The 19,963-nt window shown below is 43.7% G+C and overlaps 1 protein-coding gene across 1 annotated transcript; it reads right to left on the bottom strand.

Annotated features, from left to right (window-relative positions):
- Nucleotides 1–4,736: 4,736 nt before the first annotated feature.
- muc (dihydrolipoamide S-acetyltransferase muc) lies at nucleotides 4,737–18,169 on the bottom strand. The gene is made up of 12 exons (XM_077661786.1): nucleotides 17,928–18,169; nucleotides 17,454–17,536; nucleotides 16,648–16,871; nucleotides 14,017–14,277; nucleotides 13,084–13,224; nucleotides 12,124–12,209; nucleotides 11,441–11,581; nucleotides 10,349–10,430; nucleotides 9,656–9,736; nucleotides 8,880–8,954; nucleotides 7,551–7,615; nucleotides 4,737–5,219 (listed from the first exon to the last, which is right to left on the bottom strand). The coding sequence occupies exons 1-12, from the start codon at nucleotides 18,050–18,052 to the stop codon at nucleotides 5,090–5,092; spliced, it is 1,494 nt and encodes a 497-aa protein (XP_077517912.1). The 5' UTR covers nucleotides 18,053–18,169; the 3' UTR covers nucleotides 4,737–5,089.
- Nucleotides 18,170–19,963: the final 1,794 nt, after the last annotated feature.

Below are 19,963 nucleotides of genomic sequence, written 5' to 3' on the forward strand. Positions count from 1 at the left end.
ATCTGAATTAACTTGGCCCTGGCGCTTGCGTCTCTTTCTTCCCCTATGGTTCCATTGTCCGTTTGAACTTAATTCTTCCTTCTCTACACTGGTTCCTTCAGAGCTCTGGGTCCCCCAAAAAAGCTGTTGCCTGGCGACCTATCCTACTACCCACCTTCTTGCCAGTGGCACCACCGTAGTGGATGCCATCCTGTGCAAAAGGGTGGGGCCTAACCTCGTACACTTCCCTGTTGACCTCCATCACCTCGTATCTTAGTCGTCGACTCAATAGCCTAATTACCCGATTAGTCTCCACGACCCTCCTTTCCGTTTCGCGAGCCTGTCTCTGGACCTCTGGGACTGTGCATATGGTCACATGCACACTCTCAGAGGCCTCTCTAAGCCTACGCATCCCCACCTCCAACTGCGTCTCAAGATTCTGGCTCCTCCCCTGCAGTACATCATTGAGACCAGCATGGATGACCACAAGGTGTTCGCCATCCATGCTGCCCACCACCACCTCCCGGGCTCTGGCCATTGCATCCACCATGCACTTTCCCGTCAGAACGCCTCCCTCAACCCTCGCTACATTCGAGTCCCCGACCACCAGAACTCTCCTGCGCCCCAAACGTTCGCTTCCTAATTCCATCTGTTGGCCTCCGGATCGCTCTAGCTGCCTCTCCTGCCGCTGTACGCTATTGTCGCGAGTTTCCATGCCCGCTTTAACCTTTTTCATTTCGTTCTCATTTTTCTCACTCAATGCTCGCTGCACTACAGCACTGTACGATTGACGAGCCTCGTCCCCCGCCTGACACTTCTGCGAACTGGGGTGCCCAGCCGGCCGCGACCTTAGCGCTTCAACCTGTTTTTCTAGCTGGATCCGCTTTTCCCGCTCTTCTTTAATCTCGCCCACCATTCGCTTCAACAGGGCGGCATTATTCTCCTCCTTTTTAATCAAATCGGCGACCTGAGCTTCCAGCTTAATCCGTGCCTCTCGTTCGACCTGCCAGTCCGCATTAAGTGCATTAAACCCAGCTTCCCGAGCCAAGCAGCCGAGCGCCATCTAAGTGGGTTCAGCGTAACTACACAGAACTAGAATATTGGTTTGGTTTATGGGGGTTTAACGTCCCAAAGCGACTCAGGCTGTGAGAGACGCCGTAGTGAAGGGCTCCGGGAATTTCGGCTCAGCGGTTATGGCGCGGCGGTCAGAGCTAGAATATTGTAGCGTAACTGTTGGGATAGGACAGGGAAAAAGTGGACGTGGACACTGGGCATTGGGAGGCTGCACGAAGCGTTGACTCCGAGCCACACGTTCGCACCTGAGCGGTGCGTACCCGCGTGCGTCCCCATCAAGCTGCTGTCTAAGGCGGGAAGGGGGATAACAACGATAACCATAGCCCTCTCAGTACATAAACGTTAAATAGACTTCCTATGAATTTAATCGTACGCCTTCTTGAGCAAGTTGGTACTTGTTAGTGAAGGAAACAAGCTAATGACAAGGACGAGACAATTGACTCACCCTTGTCGTCAGCTCTGTTTCTCTCATTTAACATCATGCACAAACTAGCCGGCCAAAGTGTCCTCTTGGTACATCTTTACAGAATATGAAACACAGCGCAAGAATCAAGACTAGAAATGAAGTGAAGGACAGGGCGTGCTGATTATCAACTGATAAGATCTCATGCTTTTGTATCTTTTTGCTGATTTTTCTGCCTTTTTTATGTGCATATTCGCGGCTGGCAAAATAAACAAATCATTTGTTAGCGCGTTGTATCATTCACTTCCTTGTAGTACCATGTGTTTGCACTGTATTTTCTATTCTGTACACTCTCTCTTGCCCCCATTTTACCACACAATATACCCTCGAAGATTATTTGCACCCCCATCCACCAAAAATATCAAAACCTTCTCAGTCTCAATAAAAACGATAATATAAAGTACAGCTAGATGTCCGGAACATGCGGTCTTGCACAGTTTGTGCCACGGTTGACTTAGAAAACTAAGCTTATTTAAAAAGATCTATTTTAGTGGTACACAGCAGTTATGATTGATTTTTTTATGCACAGGCAACTAAGGCTATCATATTTTAAATACAGGAGTAAAACCCTAAAAAACACAAAAAGTGCCACCCATTTCATGGCAGAGGAGCTAAAAAAAGAAGTGAAACTTCATTGAACTGAGGTGAACGTAAATACAACACAATGTCCTAGGAGACTAATGTCGGGTAATTTCAAATGAAACCAGGAACATTTACAAGTGTTTTAGAGGACCAATGTCATGTACTAAATTAAGTCGGAGATGACTTACAGGACCAATGTTATATGCAGTTAAATTAAGCCAGAGACATTTATTTTTCTCAAATTACAATGCTACTGGTTCCAACACCTTGAAATCTCGGATAAGATTGTGCTCGCTGGTATAATAGATAATGGTAAGTCCAAGCCTTGAAGCACAATAGCCTGCCGACAAGCAGCTAGAGGTCATAAGTTTCTTGAAGGTTATAACAGCTTCTTTCCCTGGAATTTTGGCATCGACGGTCTTCCTTCCCAAGCTTAAGCACTAGCTATTATGTCTCCACTCATATGGCACAAGTTTCAACATTGCAATACTGTAACCACACATGCTGTGCAGTTTTCAAATTTCACACTGCTGTCTACATCAAGCCAGGGTCTGTCTGCGACACCACATTCTAGGTTTTCTTCCCTGGTGCTCTGCGCTTTCTTTCCCATCAAATTTAGTGCAATAAACTCCTGATAACCTGAACTCGAAGGAGACCGAGCATTAGTTTGACTTAAGGGGTGCCTTTTATTACACTTGATGTCTATGGGACCATCATAACGGAACCAAAGCATTAATTCAAATGAACGGGGGGATTGAATTTATTGAGTTTGAAATAAAGAGAGTCCACTGTATCTAGCAGGCTCAAACTGGAAAAGCTACTTACATCATCCATGCCCTTCCCTGTACAAAAATTGAGATTTCAGGCACGAGAATTAGGATGCATTCGGCACGAGTGAGCCTGGATAAAACGAAACTGAGCTGCGAAAATTTCTTGTAAACAGAAAACTGACAGATAGCAAAGTTAATTCGAGAAACTTGTTTGCATTGGATCCAATCTGCAGGTCATAGGAGTTTCAGAAAACTTCAGCTGAACTGTTCCAGTGAAGTTCATACTTGAAATGTTCAGGCATTCATTCAACTGAACTTTAACTACATAAAATTCTGTGGCCAAACACCCACCGTGGTGGCTTGGCTTTGGAGGTCAACTACGGATCCCAAGGTCACAGGTTCGATCCTGTACATAGGTGGCTGTATTTCGGCTAAGGTGAATTACAAAAACGCTCGTGTGCTACAAGATGTCAGCGCACGTTAAGGCACCCTGGGTGCTCCAAATTAATCCGGAGCCCTTCATTATGGCGTACTTCACAGCCCAACCGTCTCTTCGCGACACTGAACCACATAATTTAAAACTTTCAATTCTGTGGACACATGCAGGCCACTTTGCGATTCTGAGGAAAGGGCATAGAAGGACTATGAAATGAAATTAACAGTAGTGCCTACGATATGGCCCATTTGTGCTGGTAGTTCGGCACAATCAGTTTTTTAAACCAGTTCACTTTAAAATTTGCAAGGTGTGTGCAATTTAAGATATGAGCCAACAGCATTCTAATGAAAGCCTGCTCAACACATACACTGCCAGCCACTTGTGCTGCCATTAGGTATGCCAATTTTTGTGAGACTCTAGACATAAGCTGGTGAGGTGCCTGCTTGTTGGAAACTAACCACACAGAACTATTTACTTTCAAAAATCAAAGCTTATGCTCCCACACTTATTGTTGAAACAAAATGAAGCCTCTAAACCTCACCTGCTCTTTAAACTGGACTGTTAGAACAATGGCAAATTACAGGAGACTGTTAGAGACAGACGCATAGAGCCAGGGTGAATCATAGGTTAATAAAAGAAAAATTCGCGAGAAAAAAATTGCAAGAATCTGCTCTTTCAAAATGCAGTAGCACATATGAGCCAGGGGAAAAATCACTACCCCTTTCAGCTCAGTTTTATATCTGTGGCCGTCTGGACTAGGTTGACAAAAATACAATAAGCAATAAAATTTGTTCAATTTTTAAATCTGCATGTTTGTCCGAGCAGCCTATTCTGACTGACAAAAACAGTTACAAAATTGCTAGATATGTCGAAGATACAGCGACAGTGGACATTTACTGTTGTAGAATACCACTTAGACACAGAGGCTTTACAAGTACTCGAGATGTTGAGAGAAAGGATATGGAATACAAAAACAAAAGCTAAATAAAACTGGCATTGAGATTTTCTCAATACCCGCATCACAACTCTCTGAAGAGTCCATGTCCTCCTGCACAATCGTAGAACACGTGATCCTACCTGTCACATAGGCTCCACAGATCAGATGCAGCTCCCTGCGTCAGACAGTTTTCCTGAGCATTGCTGTATAAACTGTTCACTTTGTGACAATTCGACAAATTAACTTGCAATACAGGCCACTCAAAAGGCTTGCAAATGAGTAGTGCCATGCAACTGAATTTCAATAATTCAGACTTGAATGGATGAAAAATTCGTTTGAATTATGTGGTGGTTGCACATCAGAGAACCTTTTTCATGCACTTGATTTTGACGAGACCGAAGCATCAAGTCAAATAAACCGGAGATTTGACTAAGCAAGTTCAAATGAATGACAGTTCACTACGCAAACATGCAATTCAAGCACACAGACCAATGCTGATTCACAGAACCAACTTTTAATCACTCTAAAGCTGGCACGTATACCCGCCTGAAAGCACTCTGTGCTCCGACCAGAGGCACTTGCTTCAGGACTCCATTGCTAACACTCTCTTGTGATGCTGCACGTTCCTTCCCTGGCTGCTTTGTTTTGAGGAGAATTTAGTTTTTGCGGCAGCTCGCTTAAGACAGTGGGGCGGGCCCTGGGCAGTGGAGCGTTGCACTGACTGGACTGGGCCCAGAAAGGACGACAAGAGAGGGATTGGAACTGCGCAGATTGCGCAGCACAGACGACACTTCTACCTACGCGGCATAAATTACACATGAAAATTGTCATATTCGCATTGGCCCAGCTTAGAGCAACATGAGGTGCGGTCTCTCGAGCAGGTGCTTAAAGTGCTGGAGCCACTGTGCTCCAACGGCGCCGTCGACGACGCGGTGATCACAGCTCAACGTCACTGACATCATCTTTGCTGTTCGGTACCTAGAATGTAAGACGAGGAAAAAAAGAGAAGGAAAAAAGGAATCACACGTGAAAGAGAATGAGGCGAGTGAGAATGACCATGCTATGTTGCAAAAAGAAGGTCAACCAAAAAGAAGATATGGAAGAGCCAATAAGCTGATCGCGATGCACATACTACGTTAAAATAGAAGTGTTTCACTCGGAAAGCTGTATGCGAAACTGACATAAAAGAACAACAACTCCTACTCATAAGTAGTAAAAGGCCAAAAATACTTTTGCACATAGGTACTCCTGTCTTCAAGAAAAAATGACACCACAAAAATTGTCCAAACAAAATGGCAAACAAGATTACCTATGTTCGAACAACAAATCCGTGCAGTTTTTCATAAGTGCCGTGTATGTAGATCGAACCTTAAGTATTTTCAAAAGCTGAAAACTATGGGGGTGCAAATATGCAGAATTTTGAATAAGAATTGAATATATTTGTTATTCAGTCCATATTCGATTCGAGAAATCGATATTTACTAATTTCATAATATTTGGCAGCGACCGGATATCGTCGCCTTTTAGTATAAATCTAAATTATCCAAATATTGAGCTTAAAGTGTCCTCTTAGCTTTCTTCGCTGCCGTTTATTGCATGGACAAGCCACATTCGGATGCTGCTAGGATTGGACATCATTCGAAATTCCGCAGGTGGGCTCCCCACATACACGCTTGATGAAACCAAAACGGCTGACCGCCCATTTCGAACAATCACAATGCAAAAGCAAGCGGCTTGTTTGGTATTTTAATAATGCGTTACATAATTAATGCGCACACCCAATATCAGTCGTCCTGTCACCTTCCCAGCCATTCTGGTGTGAGCTCTGCCGCCTCATTTTGGTTGACTATGTTATGTAGGAAAGCCTGCTTGCGGAATGTCACATGGTGCTCCGGCAGAATCGAGGGGTCACCGGCAGGGCAAGCGATCGTGTAAAAATCCCTCTCAATGTGTGGTGTACTGCAGCCCGTGCACATCTGACATATCCATAACAACAGGCGTGACAAAATTAGGAGGCTCCCTGACGCTAGGCTAGCTTTGATATCTGAGCGTCGCTGTCAGCCATGCATTCGCCAGATGTCCGAACCACAGATTGGTGCATCGTTGACAATTTATCCTTCTTTATAGAAGCAGCCTCGATGTTCCGATGTAAATATGCCGTCCCCTCACTTACATTGGCACTGTTTTTCCGGCAAGCCCATACTGTGCGCTTGTCATGGGCTATTCGCTGTTTCTGCAATGGAGCCTCCTCAGAAGGCTTCACCACATTTTCGGTAATTTTTTTTTTTTTTCGAGGGGGGGGGGGGGGGGGGGGGGCATTTGATAACTCGACCTTTGGGTAATTCAAGCATTCCATCTGGTCCCTTGAAGCTTAAATTAATGAGGTTTTACTACTCATCATGTTAATTTTAGATGCCAGTGTAATATGTCAATTTATGTATTACATTCTGTCACTCATTTTGCATGACGGTCACATTAAAAGCTGCACACTGTTATACTGTGGAGTGAATTGGTAAGCATTTTTGTGCACATCTCATTCGTTTTGTATAGAGCTGAGTCAATCTAGATTTGGCTAATGTTGGTTGCAAAGACCATGCACCATTTAAAAAAAATAATGACAACTATTCTTGACTATTTATATTTGTCTGAATTTTTCTTATTCTGATCAGATATTAGATTTATTATTTGAAGGCATTCTTTCTTCATAATATTTGTACTCAATTCGAATTTTAAAAATACAATACTGGCACACCCCTTGTAAAAAACAAATACTGAATACATATATATACTCAGAATAAATTCAATCTTGAAGGCATATTTAATGTAATACTGGTTCAAGCTGATGAATGAGTCAAATTTCTGATATGCTTACTTTTTGCACCGATTTCAAGAATGCAATTTATTAGACAGTGGGTCAATTAGAGAAAAAAAAATCTGCTCCTCGCTCTGCATGGTTTTCATGATTCGCAATGCTCTACAACAGAGATTATGGCACTCTATGTCCTGAAGGTCCACTCATCACTGCTACGAATTTACAGTACAAGAAAAGGACATGACCTTTTAGTTGTTTTGTTTAAGCCAACCATAAATTTTTGTTAAAATAAGCATTTGCAGATTTATAAAATGGTATTCACCGACTAAGTTTATCCATGAAATATTGGTATCAAGGCAAACTATATCTACTTTCACAGCGGGCACCAAAATTGCACAGAGAGTAAGAAAGCGGCAAAATGTGGTGACCTTTTAATGGCCTGAAAGTGAGTGCACTTTGTGTGGCAGAGCGGAACGCTAAAGGAAAACCCTACATACCCTGTACTGCTCTCCTCATCTGGTATAAGTGTGTCCTCTGTGCTGCCAACAGCCAAGATGCAAGCCTGCAATGAGAAAGGAGATACGCTGCACGTCTCAAAAAAGATTACTGAAACCAAATGATTTACAGCAATCCTTCACATCACGCCTCTAAACTTCACACTTATGAAGCCTAATAAAACAGCGGGCCATAGAAACTGAGTAATTCTTTGGTTCACACTGAGATTTAGGCAGAAATGACGCTATGCTGTGGGAGGCAGAACCATACTTCACTGCAAGTCGGCCACGAATCAGCAAGAAATATCAATAAGAAAACCAGAATCAGTTCATAGAGAAGATGACTTAAAAGCTGTGTAGGAACGTTTTTCACAGAATGGCAAGTTCTCCTCTGTTGAACCACCATTACAGACCACTAAAAGCTAGCACACGTTTTGTCACTTGTATCAGACAGGCATTTGTGAAAGATGAGCATTCGTAAACAGGCCATGCACAAACGAAACAAGCAGTTTCAAGTGATGACCTGAAATTTGCTGAATGTCTACCATTCTCACCGAAATTCTTATGTCATCAGGTATCTTCCCTCTTTTAATTCTTTAACTGTGGTCGAATAATAAACACATCTGGCCATGCATTTTTCTCTTTTAATGAAAACAAACAATTTGCTGGAGCTATTCAGGCACTGTTCCAATGTGAACAAATATGTAAACTCATGCCCTGCTACTTCCAGACACCCTTTTCATTTTTGCCTTGCCAGCCATGGAAATCTCGAGTGAAAGAAAAGCATTATAGCACAACACTAAAAGCACCCTGAAAAAATTGGACTGATTTTTAGACATATAACATGAAGGAACGCTATTTCCATCTGTCAGTGTACAAGGCTGTCAGTGTACACTGCCACTGATAGCAAGTGTAAGCAGAAGTAGACAGCAGTGTGACACGGAGTAGAGGTGTTTACAGCTGCTGACGGAGCACCATGTAGTGTCAAGCCAAATGCCTAAGCATGTCATCATTTACAGCTGCCTAAAATATAATCTCAGTTGCTCCATTACAGCTCCCGCAGCTGTGATCCTCGATGACTCAATTGTCTCGTCCACGAGTTGCAAGCCACAGACTAAACATGGCGCACACAGACATGATAGAATTGCATTTTTCTGTGTGTGTGATGGTCCTTGAGGCTGGCGGATATACAGCTTCAGCACAGAGTTCACCTTCCATTTCACCAAGTCCCCTTCCCAAAATTAACGGAGCATTGCCTCTGGGAAGTTTATGCCGCTGAAATGCTTCTTCCTACACGGCACTTATCATGAAACATCCTTTCAAAAAACGAACCTGAGGAGGGTTGATGATGGCCGAGAAGTTCTTCACACCGAACATGCCCAGGTTTGACACAGTGATGGTACCACCCTGCAAGAACACAAGACAAGAAGCATTCTGAGCTCAGCTTTGGATGACCCACTTTCTGATCAAATATTGTCATGCTCATCGTGAGCTAGTAAAGTTGGCATAGGGAGTGCTAGAAGGAAATCTTCTCCCACACATTTTTCATGGAGTTAAAAATGAGGCCAGTACATATCACGGCAAGAGCATGGCAATATTCTATGTACAACGTCGTTGACTGAGAACTAAAACATTAAAACTGACACTGTGACTCACAACTGTAGAGCTTAAGTCTGCGCCCTCGCCCCTCCCCTTTCACACCCTTCACAATGCCACACTCCGTCCCCAAGCTTTCCACTCCTTCCACTATGTACCTAAAGCTGCAAACCGAACTGCCCCCCGTCACCCCTGAACAAGGAACCGAGCCGGAAACAAAACGTCGTGGCTTTTTAAAAGTAAAAGTTTTGGCTCGAGGAAATGTCCCACAGTTTACTAGTTTTGTTACCAGACAATGCTGCACGTAGCTTGAGTAGCTCACAGCAGACAACTGGTTAAGCTTTTGTGTGTAAAAAAATATATAACAAGAAAACATTACCTATAATCTGTATAGCATTAATAAACGTTACATCAAACAGGAACATTACGAAGAATGTTCTTTACAATTTGATAACTTCATCATTCCCTATCTCCTTACTGTAAAAGGTAAAAACATCTGTCACTAGGCTCACCTGAAACTCGTGAGGCTGCAAAGTCTTTCCCCGTGCCTTGGCAGCCAATGTTTTGGTTTCTTGGCTGATTTGTGCAAGCCCCTGAAACATGAGTTCCCACCAAAAGGACACTCTGAGATAGTGGCCACAGGGCACGGTTACCTCAAAGTCAAGACCACACCATTACTTCTGCAGAGAATCAGCAGCTAACTTAGCACTTCATGTGCACTAAAAAGTATTGGAACACCAAACAAAAATGTATGAGACCAACAGTAACAGAAGCAAGTCAAAGCTTCACCTGCACTAACACCTACACCTGAGCACAATCATCTTCGGGCCAAGGACATTGTTAAGCCCACCAACCCCTGTATAAAACCTTCCCAACATTATATGCAGGAATTTCAAGCTATGCAAGCACATAAAGCAAGGCAGTGCACTGTCTCGAGTTAAACTGAAGTGCCCATTAATCTATGTTGCTTAGATTGTCAAGCATTATTTCTGCACGAATGCACACCGATGTTGACAAGAAGATAAGCTGTCTATGGCACAAAATACATCAATCAAGCATACACAAATTGTATACTTGTGCAATAAAAATGTTTCTTTACAACTCCTGGACAGATGTCACAGATAAAGACTAGGGAAATTAATCATTTTCGGGACAAATTAAATTGGAAAGCACATAAGACTGCACTCTAAAAAAACATCTCCCACCTTCTTCTCAGCTCCAAAAACAATCGGTGTGATGAGGCCTTCTGGTGTGCTCACTGCCATGCTGACATCAACAGACTTGTACCTGCACATGGAGCCAGAAGCTTTTTTAAGTACAAAAAAAAAATGTTTAAAAGGATTATATCATCATCACCTAATGACATTATCTCTGCTTTTATTTGAAGGCTGAAATTTACTCTTACACTCAGGCAAAATACAAGCATCACAATGAGCTAAATAGGACCACTGTCCTCAGAGGATCAGATTATATGCCTGATGACACAGGAAAGACAGCAGTGACAAGATAGTGACCATAGGGAGTTGGGTCATCATGCCAAGAGCAATTTGAACGAGTAGGAAGCAATCCAGGAAACAAGCCAAAACTGGTGCTGTATTGTCATTCTTTACCAACACAATGCATGCCTTTGCAATGCAATTCTGATGAAATCAGTAGACTCAAGATCCTTTTGCGCTTAGCTTTGTCCACCCCCCTCCCCCTGCTGCCACTTCAGATTTCAGTTTGCCACCAGTTCCACACAACTGTCTACCGCAGTTTCAACTGGGGCCCCTCAACAATCAAAATTACATATAAAACTTGCCCAATGAGACATATGCAGACAAATCTGTGCACTCTTTGCTTTATTTTTTTTATAAGTGGCATTCAAGACCTCCTTTAAAGAAGGCGAAAACTTTATTTGACAGTGATATGAGAGGCCTTACGCACGAAGCCTTTATCCCATAGCCGCGGTGACTCAGTGGTTATGGCGCTCGGCTGCTGACCCTGAAAGATGTGGGTTCGATCCTGGCCGCGGCGGTCAAATTTCGATATCGGCCCGCGTACCATGCGATGTCAGTGCACGTTAAAGAACCCCAGGTGGTCTAAATTTCCAGAGACCTTTCTACGGCGTCCCTCATAGCCTGAGTTGCTTTGGGACATTAAACCCGCATAAACCATAGCTTGTACTGCCATCTTGGACTCAGCAGCAAAGTGCCACAACCACTGGACCACCACAGCAGGCCACATCTGCATAAATGCACAAAAGTAAAAAAAAAAAAATTACAGCCAGTATATTGCTTGTAGCTACTTAAACTCACTCCCTGATGAAGGTGTCCTGCCAGGATGAGTTGGCAGCCGGTATTTTCTTCGATGCCAGTGCAGTTGCCTTGATCACAAAGTCATTTACTGAGATCTTGATGCCGTCCTTATCCACCATCTTGTTGAACTCTGCACGCAGCCTGGGCAGAGACGAGCCAAAGCATGCACCTTGCACAAACATTTTTCCCAACAGTAGTTGCAAAAACCACAGATGAAACTACTAATAGTAGACTTACAACACAATAGAATGATTATTTATGGACATATCATATTTACTTGTGCAATTTGCGCACCCCAACATTTCACCCACATTTAGAAACCAAACTCCTACGCACATATTTTGCGAGTAAAAGTGTGAGAAAAGAGTGTTTTGACCATAGCACCATTCCTGTAGCCCCTTCACGTTACTAAGCCAGAAAGTTAGATTATACAAGAATGGCACTAACATAAAAGCCTATCAAGCTAAGGTTCCATCATTCAAGCCTCCAGACCAAGAAAGATGTCATGTAAACTGCACAGCAGACCTGTGCGTGGCCATGCGTAATCAGGCTGCATGGTTCAACTGCATGTTGCATATATCAACACAGCCTAACAGTGGATATAAACTTCAGCTCACAGAATAAAAAAGGGGTGAAAGAAGTTGCAGAGCATACAAAAACCGAGTTTCAAGGAGCGTACTTACTTGAGGACGGCATCCATCTTGATGTCGACGCTTAAGTAGTAATGCGGTATTGTCTGTTTTGACTGAAGCAACCGCTTTGCAATGGTCTGAAATGACAGAGAACAACATGGAATCCTAAATCAAAGCCATATTATAGATCCTTTATGCACACGCCATTGATGCTTGAAAGATAAACTAACTGATCAACAGTCAGCACGACGAAAATGAATTGCTATTAAAAAAAGAACCAGACTGCTACAGCGTTGTAAATTGGCTGCATTTTCAGGCTAAATACAGCACAAGCCAGAGATTTAAATGAGAGAGAAAATTAAAAAATAACGAAAAAATTTTTTTTCAGCTCTCCACTATGTAGAGTCAGTTGTAGGAATAAATCTTCCGTTTAGCCATCACAAGACATTCTTTATCTATTTCACAGCACCATTGCCTTCTATTTAAAAGGTCTTCACAATTCAATTTAACTTGAACTTACACTTCTGGCAATCTAAAATAAAGAAAGAAAAAACAATAACATGGCCACAACGCTAATGGGAAAAACACCACAGGCAGTCTTGCACCCTCCTTTCTGCTTTGCTGAAGTCTTTGTGCTGCATACATACCGTACTTACTCAAGAACACGCTTTTTTTTCCAGAAAAGGTGACATCAATTTGTGAAGAGGGTTCAGTACCCGAGAAAAAAAACAGTTTCAACACGTTTTTTTTTTTTGGCAAATGTTGAAATTTTACATACAACATACGCTTGCCCGCCTGCCAACTCGCCTCACCCGTATTCATATTGCTGGCGTTTAACATTGTTCGTTTCAATATAAGTTGTACACTTATGATCTTTTGTATATATTCTGGGACCAATAAACTTCTTTGTCACCAAAAAAAAATACGATACTCCAGAAATACCACAAGCAGTGCTCTTATTTTGTCACTTTTTTTGAGCAGCAGCCAACTCCCTCAAGATGGAACACATACCTGTCGCATGCTGGTGAGTGATATGTCCTCGTACTTTGTCGCAACCCCTCCTGCAGCAGCTGCAGCCCTTGGCGCAGCCGCAGCAGAGGCCAAGTCTTGCGCGATGATTCTGCCTCCCGGCCCACTGCCTCCAGGTATTTGCTGGAAGAAGCATTCCAATACTGTCGATGTGGTTTCACATACATGGGAAAATAAGAAAGCAAGGTTCCAGTCCACTCTCCAGTTATGAATTGAGACGGCTTAATTTGTGGAGCTGTATCAAGACGGCAAATTTAATCCAGCAAGTCAGTATTACCCACATAAAAAAAATCAAGAAAGTTGCGTCACTGAGTGATGCAGGCCATTTAATCTGTACGGTCCTTAGCACTGAGCAATCAGTGAAATTATAGAAGCCTTTTTGACTGGGGTATGCTGGGGCAGCATCTCAAGCCTCAACTTCCCATCCCAGCACTTTTCATTTATCAGATGTAGCTTGAATGAAGCCTTATACTAACAATGGAGGAAGAGTTGTACCAGCACTAGTAATCCGTTGAATATACTCCCTCCAATTTAGAAAGCATGCTTCTTAGCCACATGTTTCGTAATGGAGAAAGCTAGTGTTTACTGAAAAATTTGTGTCTACCCCGTGGCACTGGGAACTGAATCCCACACTTCCTGCGTACATGCTACAACTCTACTCAAAAAAAAGAGGTTCAATGTTTGCATGGTGGTTTTGACTGGACAAAAATCTGAATTAAAAATCTTGCTTTTTCTTGGGGTGCAATTAAAGCTCTTCCCTCGTTTTCTTTTTCCATAGGCGTACAATATCGTTTCCAGGTTGGCCATATGTGCTCAAAATGTTTTGTTACTGCTAACACCATACTTTTGAGACCGTGTGGCTGCAATTCCTTCCAGTCATGCGAGCAGTGGTCATGTCAACACAGGAATGCTTACAGCCAGGTTGATGCCCTGTTCAGCAGCGAGCCTCCTGGCAAGTGGGCTGGCAAAGAGGCGGCCGCCAGCGCCCATGGCAGGAGCAGCTGTCGGCGCAGCAGCCGGTGGAGGAGGCGGAGGTGCAGCTGCCGGAGCTGGTGCTGCTGCTGCAGGCGGAGGCACTACCGCTGCTTTTGGTGGGGGTGGTGCTGCCGCACCATCATCCACAAAGTCCTTGAAGGCAGCGACGTCTTCCTCATTGTACACCAGAATGCACAGGAGCTGCGCAATACAAGTACAGGCCCCACCGATGCTTCACAAATGGACCGAAAAAAACAACTGTGCAATCAATTGAAAACAGCAGAGCAGCAAACATCTTGCACGTGTGTTCCAATTCCTATCGTAGGAAATTAAATAAAGAAACAATAAAACAATACAGAAAACAGCCATTTAATCACAGTTCAGAGCACATGTGGCTGAGCTTCAGCGGTATCATGAGTAGTCAGCACAGGTCTAGGCTTTCTGTTCTGAAGCGATGCCAGCACTACCATTATGATTACAATTATTTACCAAATGGTTAGTTTTTGAAGCAAGGAGCTAAATTTTTTCAGCAAATATGATACGCTGCTCAAATATAAACTTCTATGCACTCTTGCAAGCTTCCAATTGCTATTTTCCTGCCTTTTTTCTGCCTTCTTGAATGCTGATATTTGTCGCTAAATGCCATTAGCAGAAAATGTTCGCATTTTGCCATCACTGTTGGTAACAAAACTATGATTTTGACCATTATTACAAATCTGCTATGGCAAGAGTGTTTGCAGGGCCTTTAGATACTAATTCGAGCTGCAAAGCACATAGCCTGGTATGCCCAAAGGAACTACAACACAGCCCTCCGTTATGTACAAGAGACGACACAAGCACATTAGAGCAGAGGGTCTGACAACCAATTAGCTGGGAATGCAATGACCCCACAGATGTAATTAAAAATGGCCACTGGGCCTGTTCGTGAACACTGTTTTCAATGCCCCCATGTGAATTCTACCTTACCACCTCCTCTAAAATGCACGCTAACTACAGCTCAACAGATACATCTATTGTTACATGTGGTTATCTGGTTTTAAAAAAATGTATCATCCTTTCATAATCCCATAATGATGTCTAAACACCTAATATAAAGCAGATACTGCTCACATAGGAACTTATCTAGGCCTGCTCTCAGGTGTCAGCATGACATTCCTTGTCATGCAGTATAGCAAACCTTTTTTCAGTCACAGAGTTGTACAGATCCTCAGCAAACATGCTGAACACAAATTTATGCCCATCCACCATGAATTACTGTCCAGCAAGAGGAAAGTATTAAAATTTTTAGATTTTTATGAGGAACTTGTCTAGACTGCACAGGAAAAAAAATCACATCATTTTTGATGATTTGCAATTTCCGTTAAATCCTCATATGTCGCATTGTGACTCTACACTGATTTCAGGTTTTCAATTAGATATGTTTTACTCATTTCTGTCTAAAGGAGGCATTATGTAAACAATTCAGTTAAAGTGTTGATACATGCAAGCAGACGACACAACATGCTCCTTTGAGCCACACAGATACTTCAGCGAAGAGAAAAGGCATCCATCTTAAACGCGCTTTTCTGCATTCTGTCGTATGCTTGGCATGAAAAGGTTTTAAGCGGTTTGTCACAAAGGGTTCAAAATGTGCTCTCCAGCCATTTGAGGCACATTATATCGTAGCAGTAACTATAACCAATGCAGAACAATGTGCATCAAATGAAACGCGAACAGAATAGGACAGCCAAAAATCATATAGCAGAATGACAAAATATGGAGGGGACACTTAAGCTCTGCCTCAAGGATATGACGCGATAGATTTATTGGGTTTAATGCCCATATAAGCAGAATTGGTCATTATCTACTTCACATTCATAGATCCCTGCGAGTCCTCATACCACTCCTGGTGCAGTGGTGCAGCGGTTAAGCGATGCATCACTTCCCTGCAATGGCAGGTGCTGCCACCGATGGAGCTTGCACAATCTAGGTTGCTCTTCCCCGGCAACTTCTTCCAACCAATCAGTAATTTAACTGCCACCTGCCACGGTGTGCAGTTTGCTCACAATCTGGTGGGCAGGTTGCAATGACGGCACGAGGTTACATGACCAAGGTGGCCCACCTGCCACCTAGGTTGCTTCTCTAGGGACTTTTGGTGGATGTTTCATCTTTTTTTCCCCTCACGATCAATGACGCGACGCCAACGACGACGCTGGATTTTCTGTGACACAAGCTCTTCAACGGTATTGCGTTAATATCAAATTTGAGGGATACTGATTACTAGCACATTTCATTTTCAGTTTGGTTAAGCGAAGACCGCTGTGCTGAAGTGCGCGTTAATGGAGCCTTCCTATATTTCCTTTACAGCACCTGATATATTCTGTTTGGACGTTGGCATTTCAGTGCTCGTGTTTGTGTCTCATTTGATGCTGATGGCTCACATGTGATGGCACCGTGACTGAAGAAGGGGTTACAGGACTAGCATGCAGCTTTAACAGTGGGAAAAAGGCCGTATAAATGACCAGCGCCCCTCTGATTCTGCGACCTCGTCCCAACCGCACGGGCAAGCATCTGACTCAGCAGAGTACCAACCTTCCCAAGCGGCACATCCTTGGTGCCAGCAGGGATGAGGATCTTGGCTAAGTAGCCTTCCTCGGGTGTCTCGAAGCCCATGGTGGCCTTGTCTGTCTCAATTTCACAGAGCAGGTCCCCCTCGCCTAGCCTATCGCCTTCCTTCTTCTCCCAGCTCACAATGGTGCCCATCTCCATGGTAGGTGACAGTGCTGGTAGTTGTACCCGCAGGTGCTTGGGCAGATCTATGCAGAGACACAGCGCCAACACACTGTACTAGATTGAAACTGCAGAACACTGCTTGCTTCCACTTACTAATTAGAAACTGACAGCTATAGAGTCAGGTGATGAAGGTCAAGAGTGAAGATAAGAACAACTGCCACCTCATGCTCCATTACACAGCCCCTTTTACATCAGCTGAGTACTGGAAGACGTCGGTGAATTTCAACCTTCAAGCCTGTAAAAAATGTTGCTGCATGCGTGTCTGCATGCATACACACATACTTTGTGCACTTATGTGGTCACAAACTGCCAAAGCACCACAAGCAAAACTACTCCTCAGCTTTATATTAACTTTCTGCAGAAAAAAACGGAGGGATGACGGACCAATTTGTCATATATACTGAGCACCCATGAACATTGACATTGACCAAATTCTCACATTGACTGAAAACCTGACCTTACATGCAGCACAGCAACCAAGTTACACCAGATCTATCAACAAGCGGCGCGGTCTGTCGGTGTTGAAAACACGCATATTTGACAAGACAGAGAACTGGACTCAGCAACCATGTGGTTAAAGCCTGGTCATGCTACTCGTTCTTTACCTGCACTATACATCCGTCGTGCCTGGCCATCCTTGAAATGATGCCTCGGCTTTAGAAGGTTGCTGGAGCTCTGTGCGATCAGCCTGCGATCGAAGACAGAAGTGCAAGGAACAGTGTTAGGGACACTGCGGCATGCAGATTCACACAGAATTCCGGGCAAAAGGGAAAATGCCCCAAAAACTGCTGCTAAAGGTGACACAGTGGTCATCGGAATGTTAGCACATACAGCATGATCGTCAACTGCCTCACCAAACTTGGCTCGAGCATCGGCGCCAAGAGCATCAATCCGATCGAGCGTACGGGCGGGTCACGAAACTACCGTGCAGACACGCTGCCTTGCAGCGAAAACCGCTACAGACACCGCGTGATCAATCTGCCGTGGACTCAAATGAGAATCTTTGCCGAATAGGCGATTCGGCGGAACCCGCGAAGGCTGCGATGGTGTGACCTTTTTCGACGCATTTTTCCTCTCACCGGTTGCTGGGATTTACGTCCCTCCTCTCCAGGCACAGCACGCTGGCGGTTCGGACGAAGCGTTTGCAGCAGCGACTCGGGGCACGGCCCAGTTCGTTCCTCACGACCAACACAGTCCGCAGCATTGCGCTGTTTCACTCGCACGACGGCGTTACTCCGCTCGTCTCCGACGCCCGCACCGAACTCCGAGTGCGACGGTAGAGGACACGGCCGCAGTGGCTAGCTCGTCAGCCGACGACGGAATCATTTCCCGACGGGGAAAACAGATGGCACAAGCAGCGCGGTAAAATCCAGCTATCATCATTACAAAATTTAGTAAAATTTCAGGAAAGAGTAAACTTAAAAAACAACCTTAAAAAACCCAAATTACGTTGTTTTAAACCTATTTATAACAATTTTATTTTATTTTGTAAGAAAATACACATTTGTCCAGTATTGTACTCTCACTTCTTACAGTGTCACGACCGCAGCGCTTTTGCATGGCGAGAAACGGAACCTGTCTGAGCGGCAAAATTTAAAATTTTCTTCTTTGCTTTTTTTTTCTTCTCTGCCATTCAGTGACGGCTGGTGTTAAAAAAAAACACACACACACAATGGATGCTGGCAGCAATGAACGAGGAAACAGGCTCCATTTTCTTGTTCAAAATGCGAAAAGGTTTTTTTCCATTACTGGCAACGTTTTGACACAATGGAAAAACAGGCAAAAGCAGGTTCATGTACATTACACGAACATGCAGATATTTCGTTATAACGACCACTTAATGTGAGGCTGGTACATACTGAAGAGCCAAAAAAAGTGACAAGACCGTTTATGTGCATGGAATTCACTGTGTTCCTCAAGCTTTATCAGCTGAAAGGCAATCAGTAACTGGTGAACTGCACATGTCCTGCCTTCTGGTAGACAGTCAACCAGCTGACAAAACTGAGGAGGACGAGAAGCACATTAAAAATTAGGTCGCCGTATTACAGATATTGGAGGCCATGTAGAAAAGCGCAGTGTCTTCACGCCCTCATATGTGTGAGGTCTGCAGTTAGTAGAACAAAGTGCTGTGGAAAATTGCGTCATTAGATGCAGGCAGTCATAACTGTGCATAATCACTGCCTGCCATAATGCACAGAGCTACATTATACACCCAACACAGCACATTTATAGGCACAACAAGAAAATGAGGGCACAGAAGAGGCTGTATCCTTCTTGCATGCATGCAGTCCGCAGTGCTGGAGAAGGCATGGGTCACTGTTCCCAAGTGCACAGCTCATTGCAGTCAGTCAGTCATTTAAAAAAAAAAAAATAATTATAAGGCCGTCGCTGTGGCTCAGTTGTTACGGTGCTCGGCTGCTGACGCAAAAGACGCAAGTTCCCGGTCACGGCGGTTGTATTTTAATGGAGGTGAAATGCTAGTGGCCCATGTACTGTGCAATGTCAGTGCACGTTAGAGAGCCCCAGGTGATCAAAATTATCCAGAGCCCTCCACTATGGCCTCCCTCATAGCCTGAGTTGCTTCGGGACGTCAAACCCCATCAACGACAAACATTTTGAAAAACAAGAAACTGACAACACAAAGACTAGTCACAACACATGAGCTTCTCATGATAATTGTTTCGTAAATTACCAATAAAGGGTGCATGGACACTTCCTCACAAAATTAGTGTACGAATGTATGCTGCAAATCAAGCAATAAAGGTATATTCTATGTAAACACTTAAGAGGCCAGTCACAGATATGCCCATACCAAGAACTTGCCCTTTATTTTTTGCTATAGAGTCATTCATTTTGTAATGAAAAAAAAAGGCACACATTTTAGTTCCTTGCCCTAGTCCCTAAAAGTCTCTGTGTAGTATCAGCATTCAGCACTAACACTCTGCCCTTTGTCGCTAACCTCATTCATTGCTTTGTCTTTTACTGTGAATGTGGGAGCACCTTTTCGTCATAAAGGTGCTCTCCTGCCCTCCTATTCTGGCAACTATGTTTCACCCATACCATACCTTGCCGACAAAAAGCGAAAAGAGATAAAAAAGTACCTGGTGAGGTGGGG

The sequence above is a fragment of the Amblyomma americanum genome, chromosome 4 (genome assembly GCF_052857255.1).
Source record: "Amblyomma americanum isolate KBUSLIRL-KWMA chromosome 4, ASM5285725v1, whole genome shotgun sequence".
In the NCBI taxonomy this organism is placed as follows: Eukaryota; Metazoa; Arthropoda; class Arachnida; order Ixodida; family Ixodidae; genus Amblyomma; species Amblyomma americanum.

Bases quoted from the DNA above. Each gene is read 5' to 3' on its own strand.
- muc (XM_077661786.1), bottom strand. From the start codon at position 18,052: ATGCTGCGGACTGTGTTGGTCGTGAGGAACGAACTGGGCCGTGCCCCG. The intron at 14,278-16,647 runs GTTGGTACTCTG...TGTATTGCGCAG, and splicing joins AGGATGTGCCGCTTGGGAAG to CTCCTGTGCATTCTGGTGTA. The intron at 10,431-11,440 runs GTGAGTTTAAGT...CTCCATGTGCAG, and splicing joins CAGGACACCTTCATCAGGGA to GTACAAGTCTGTTGATGTCA.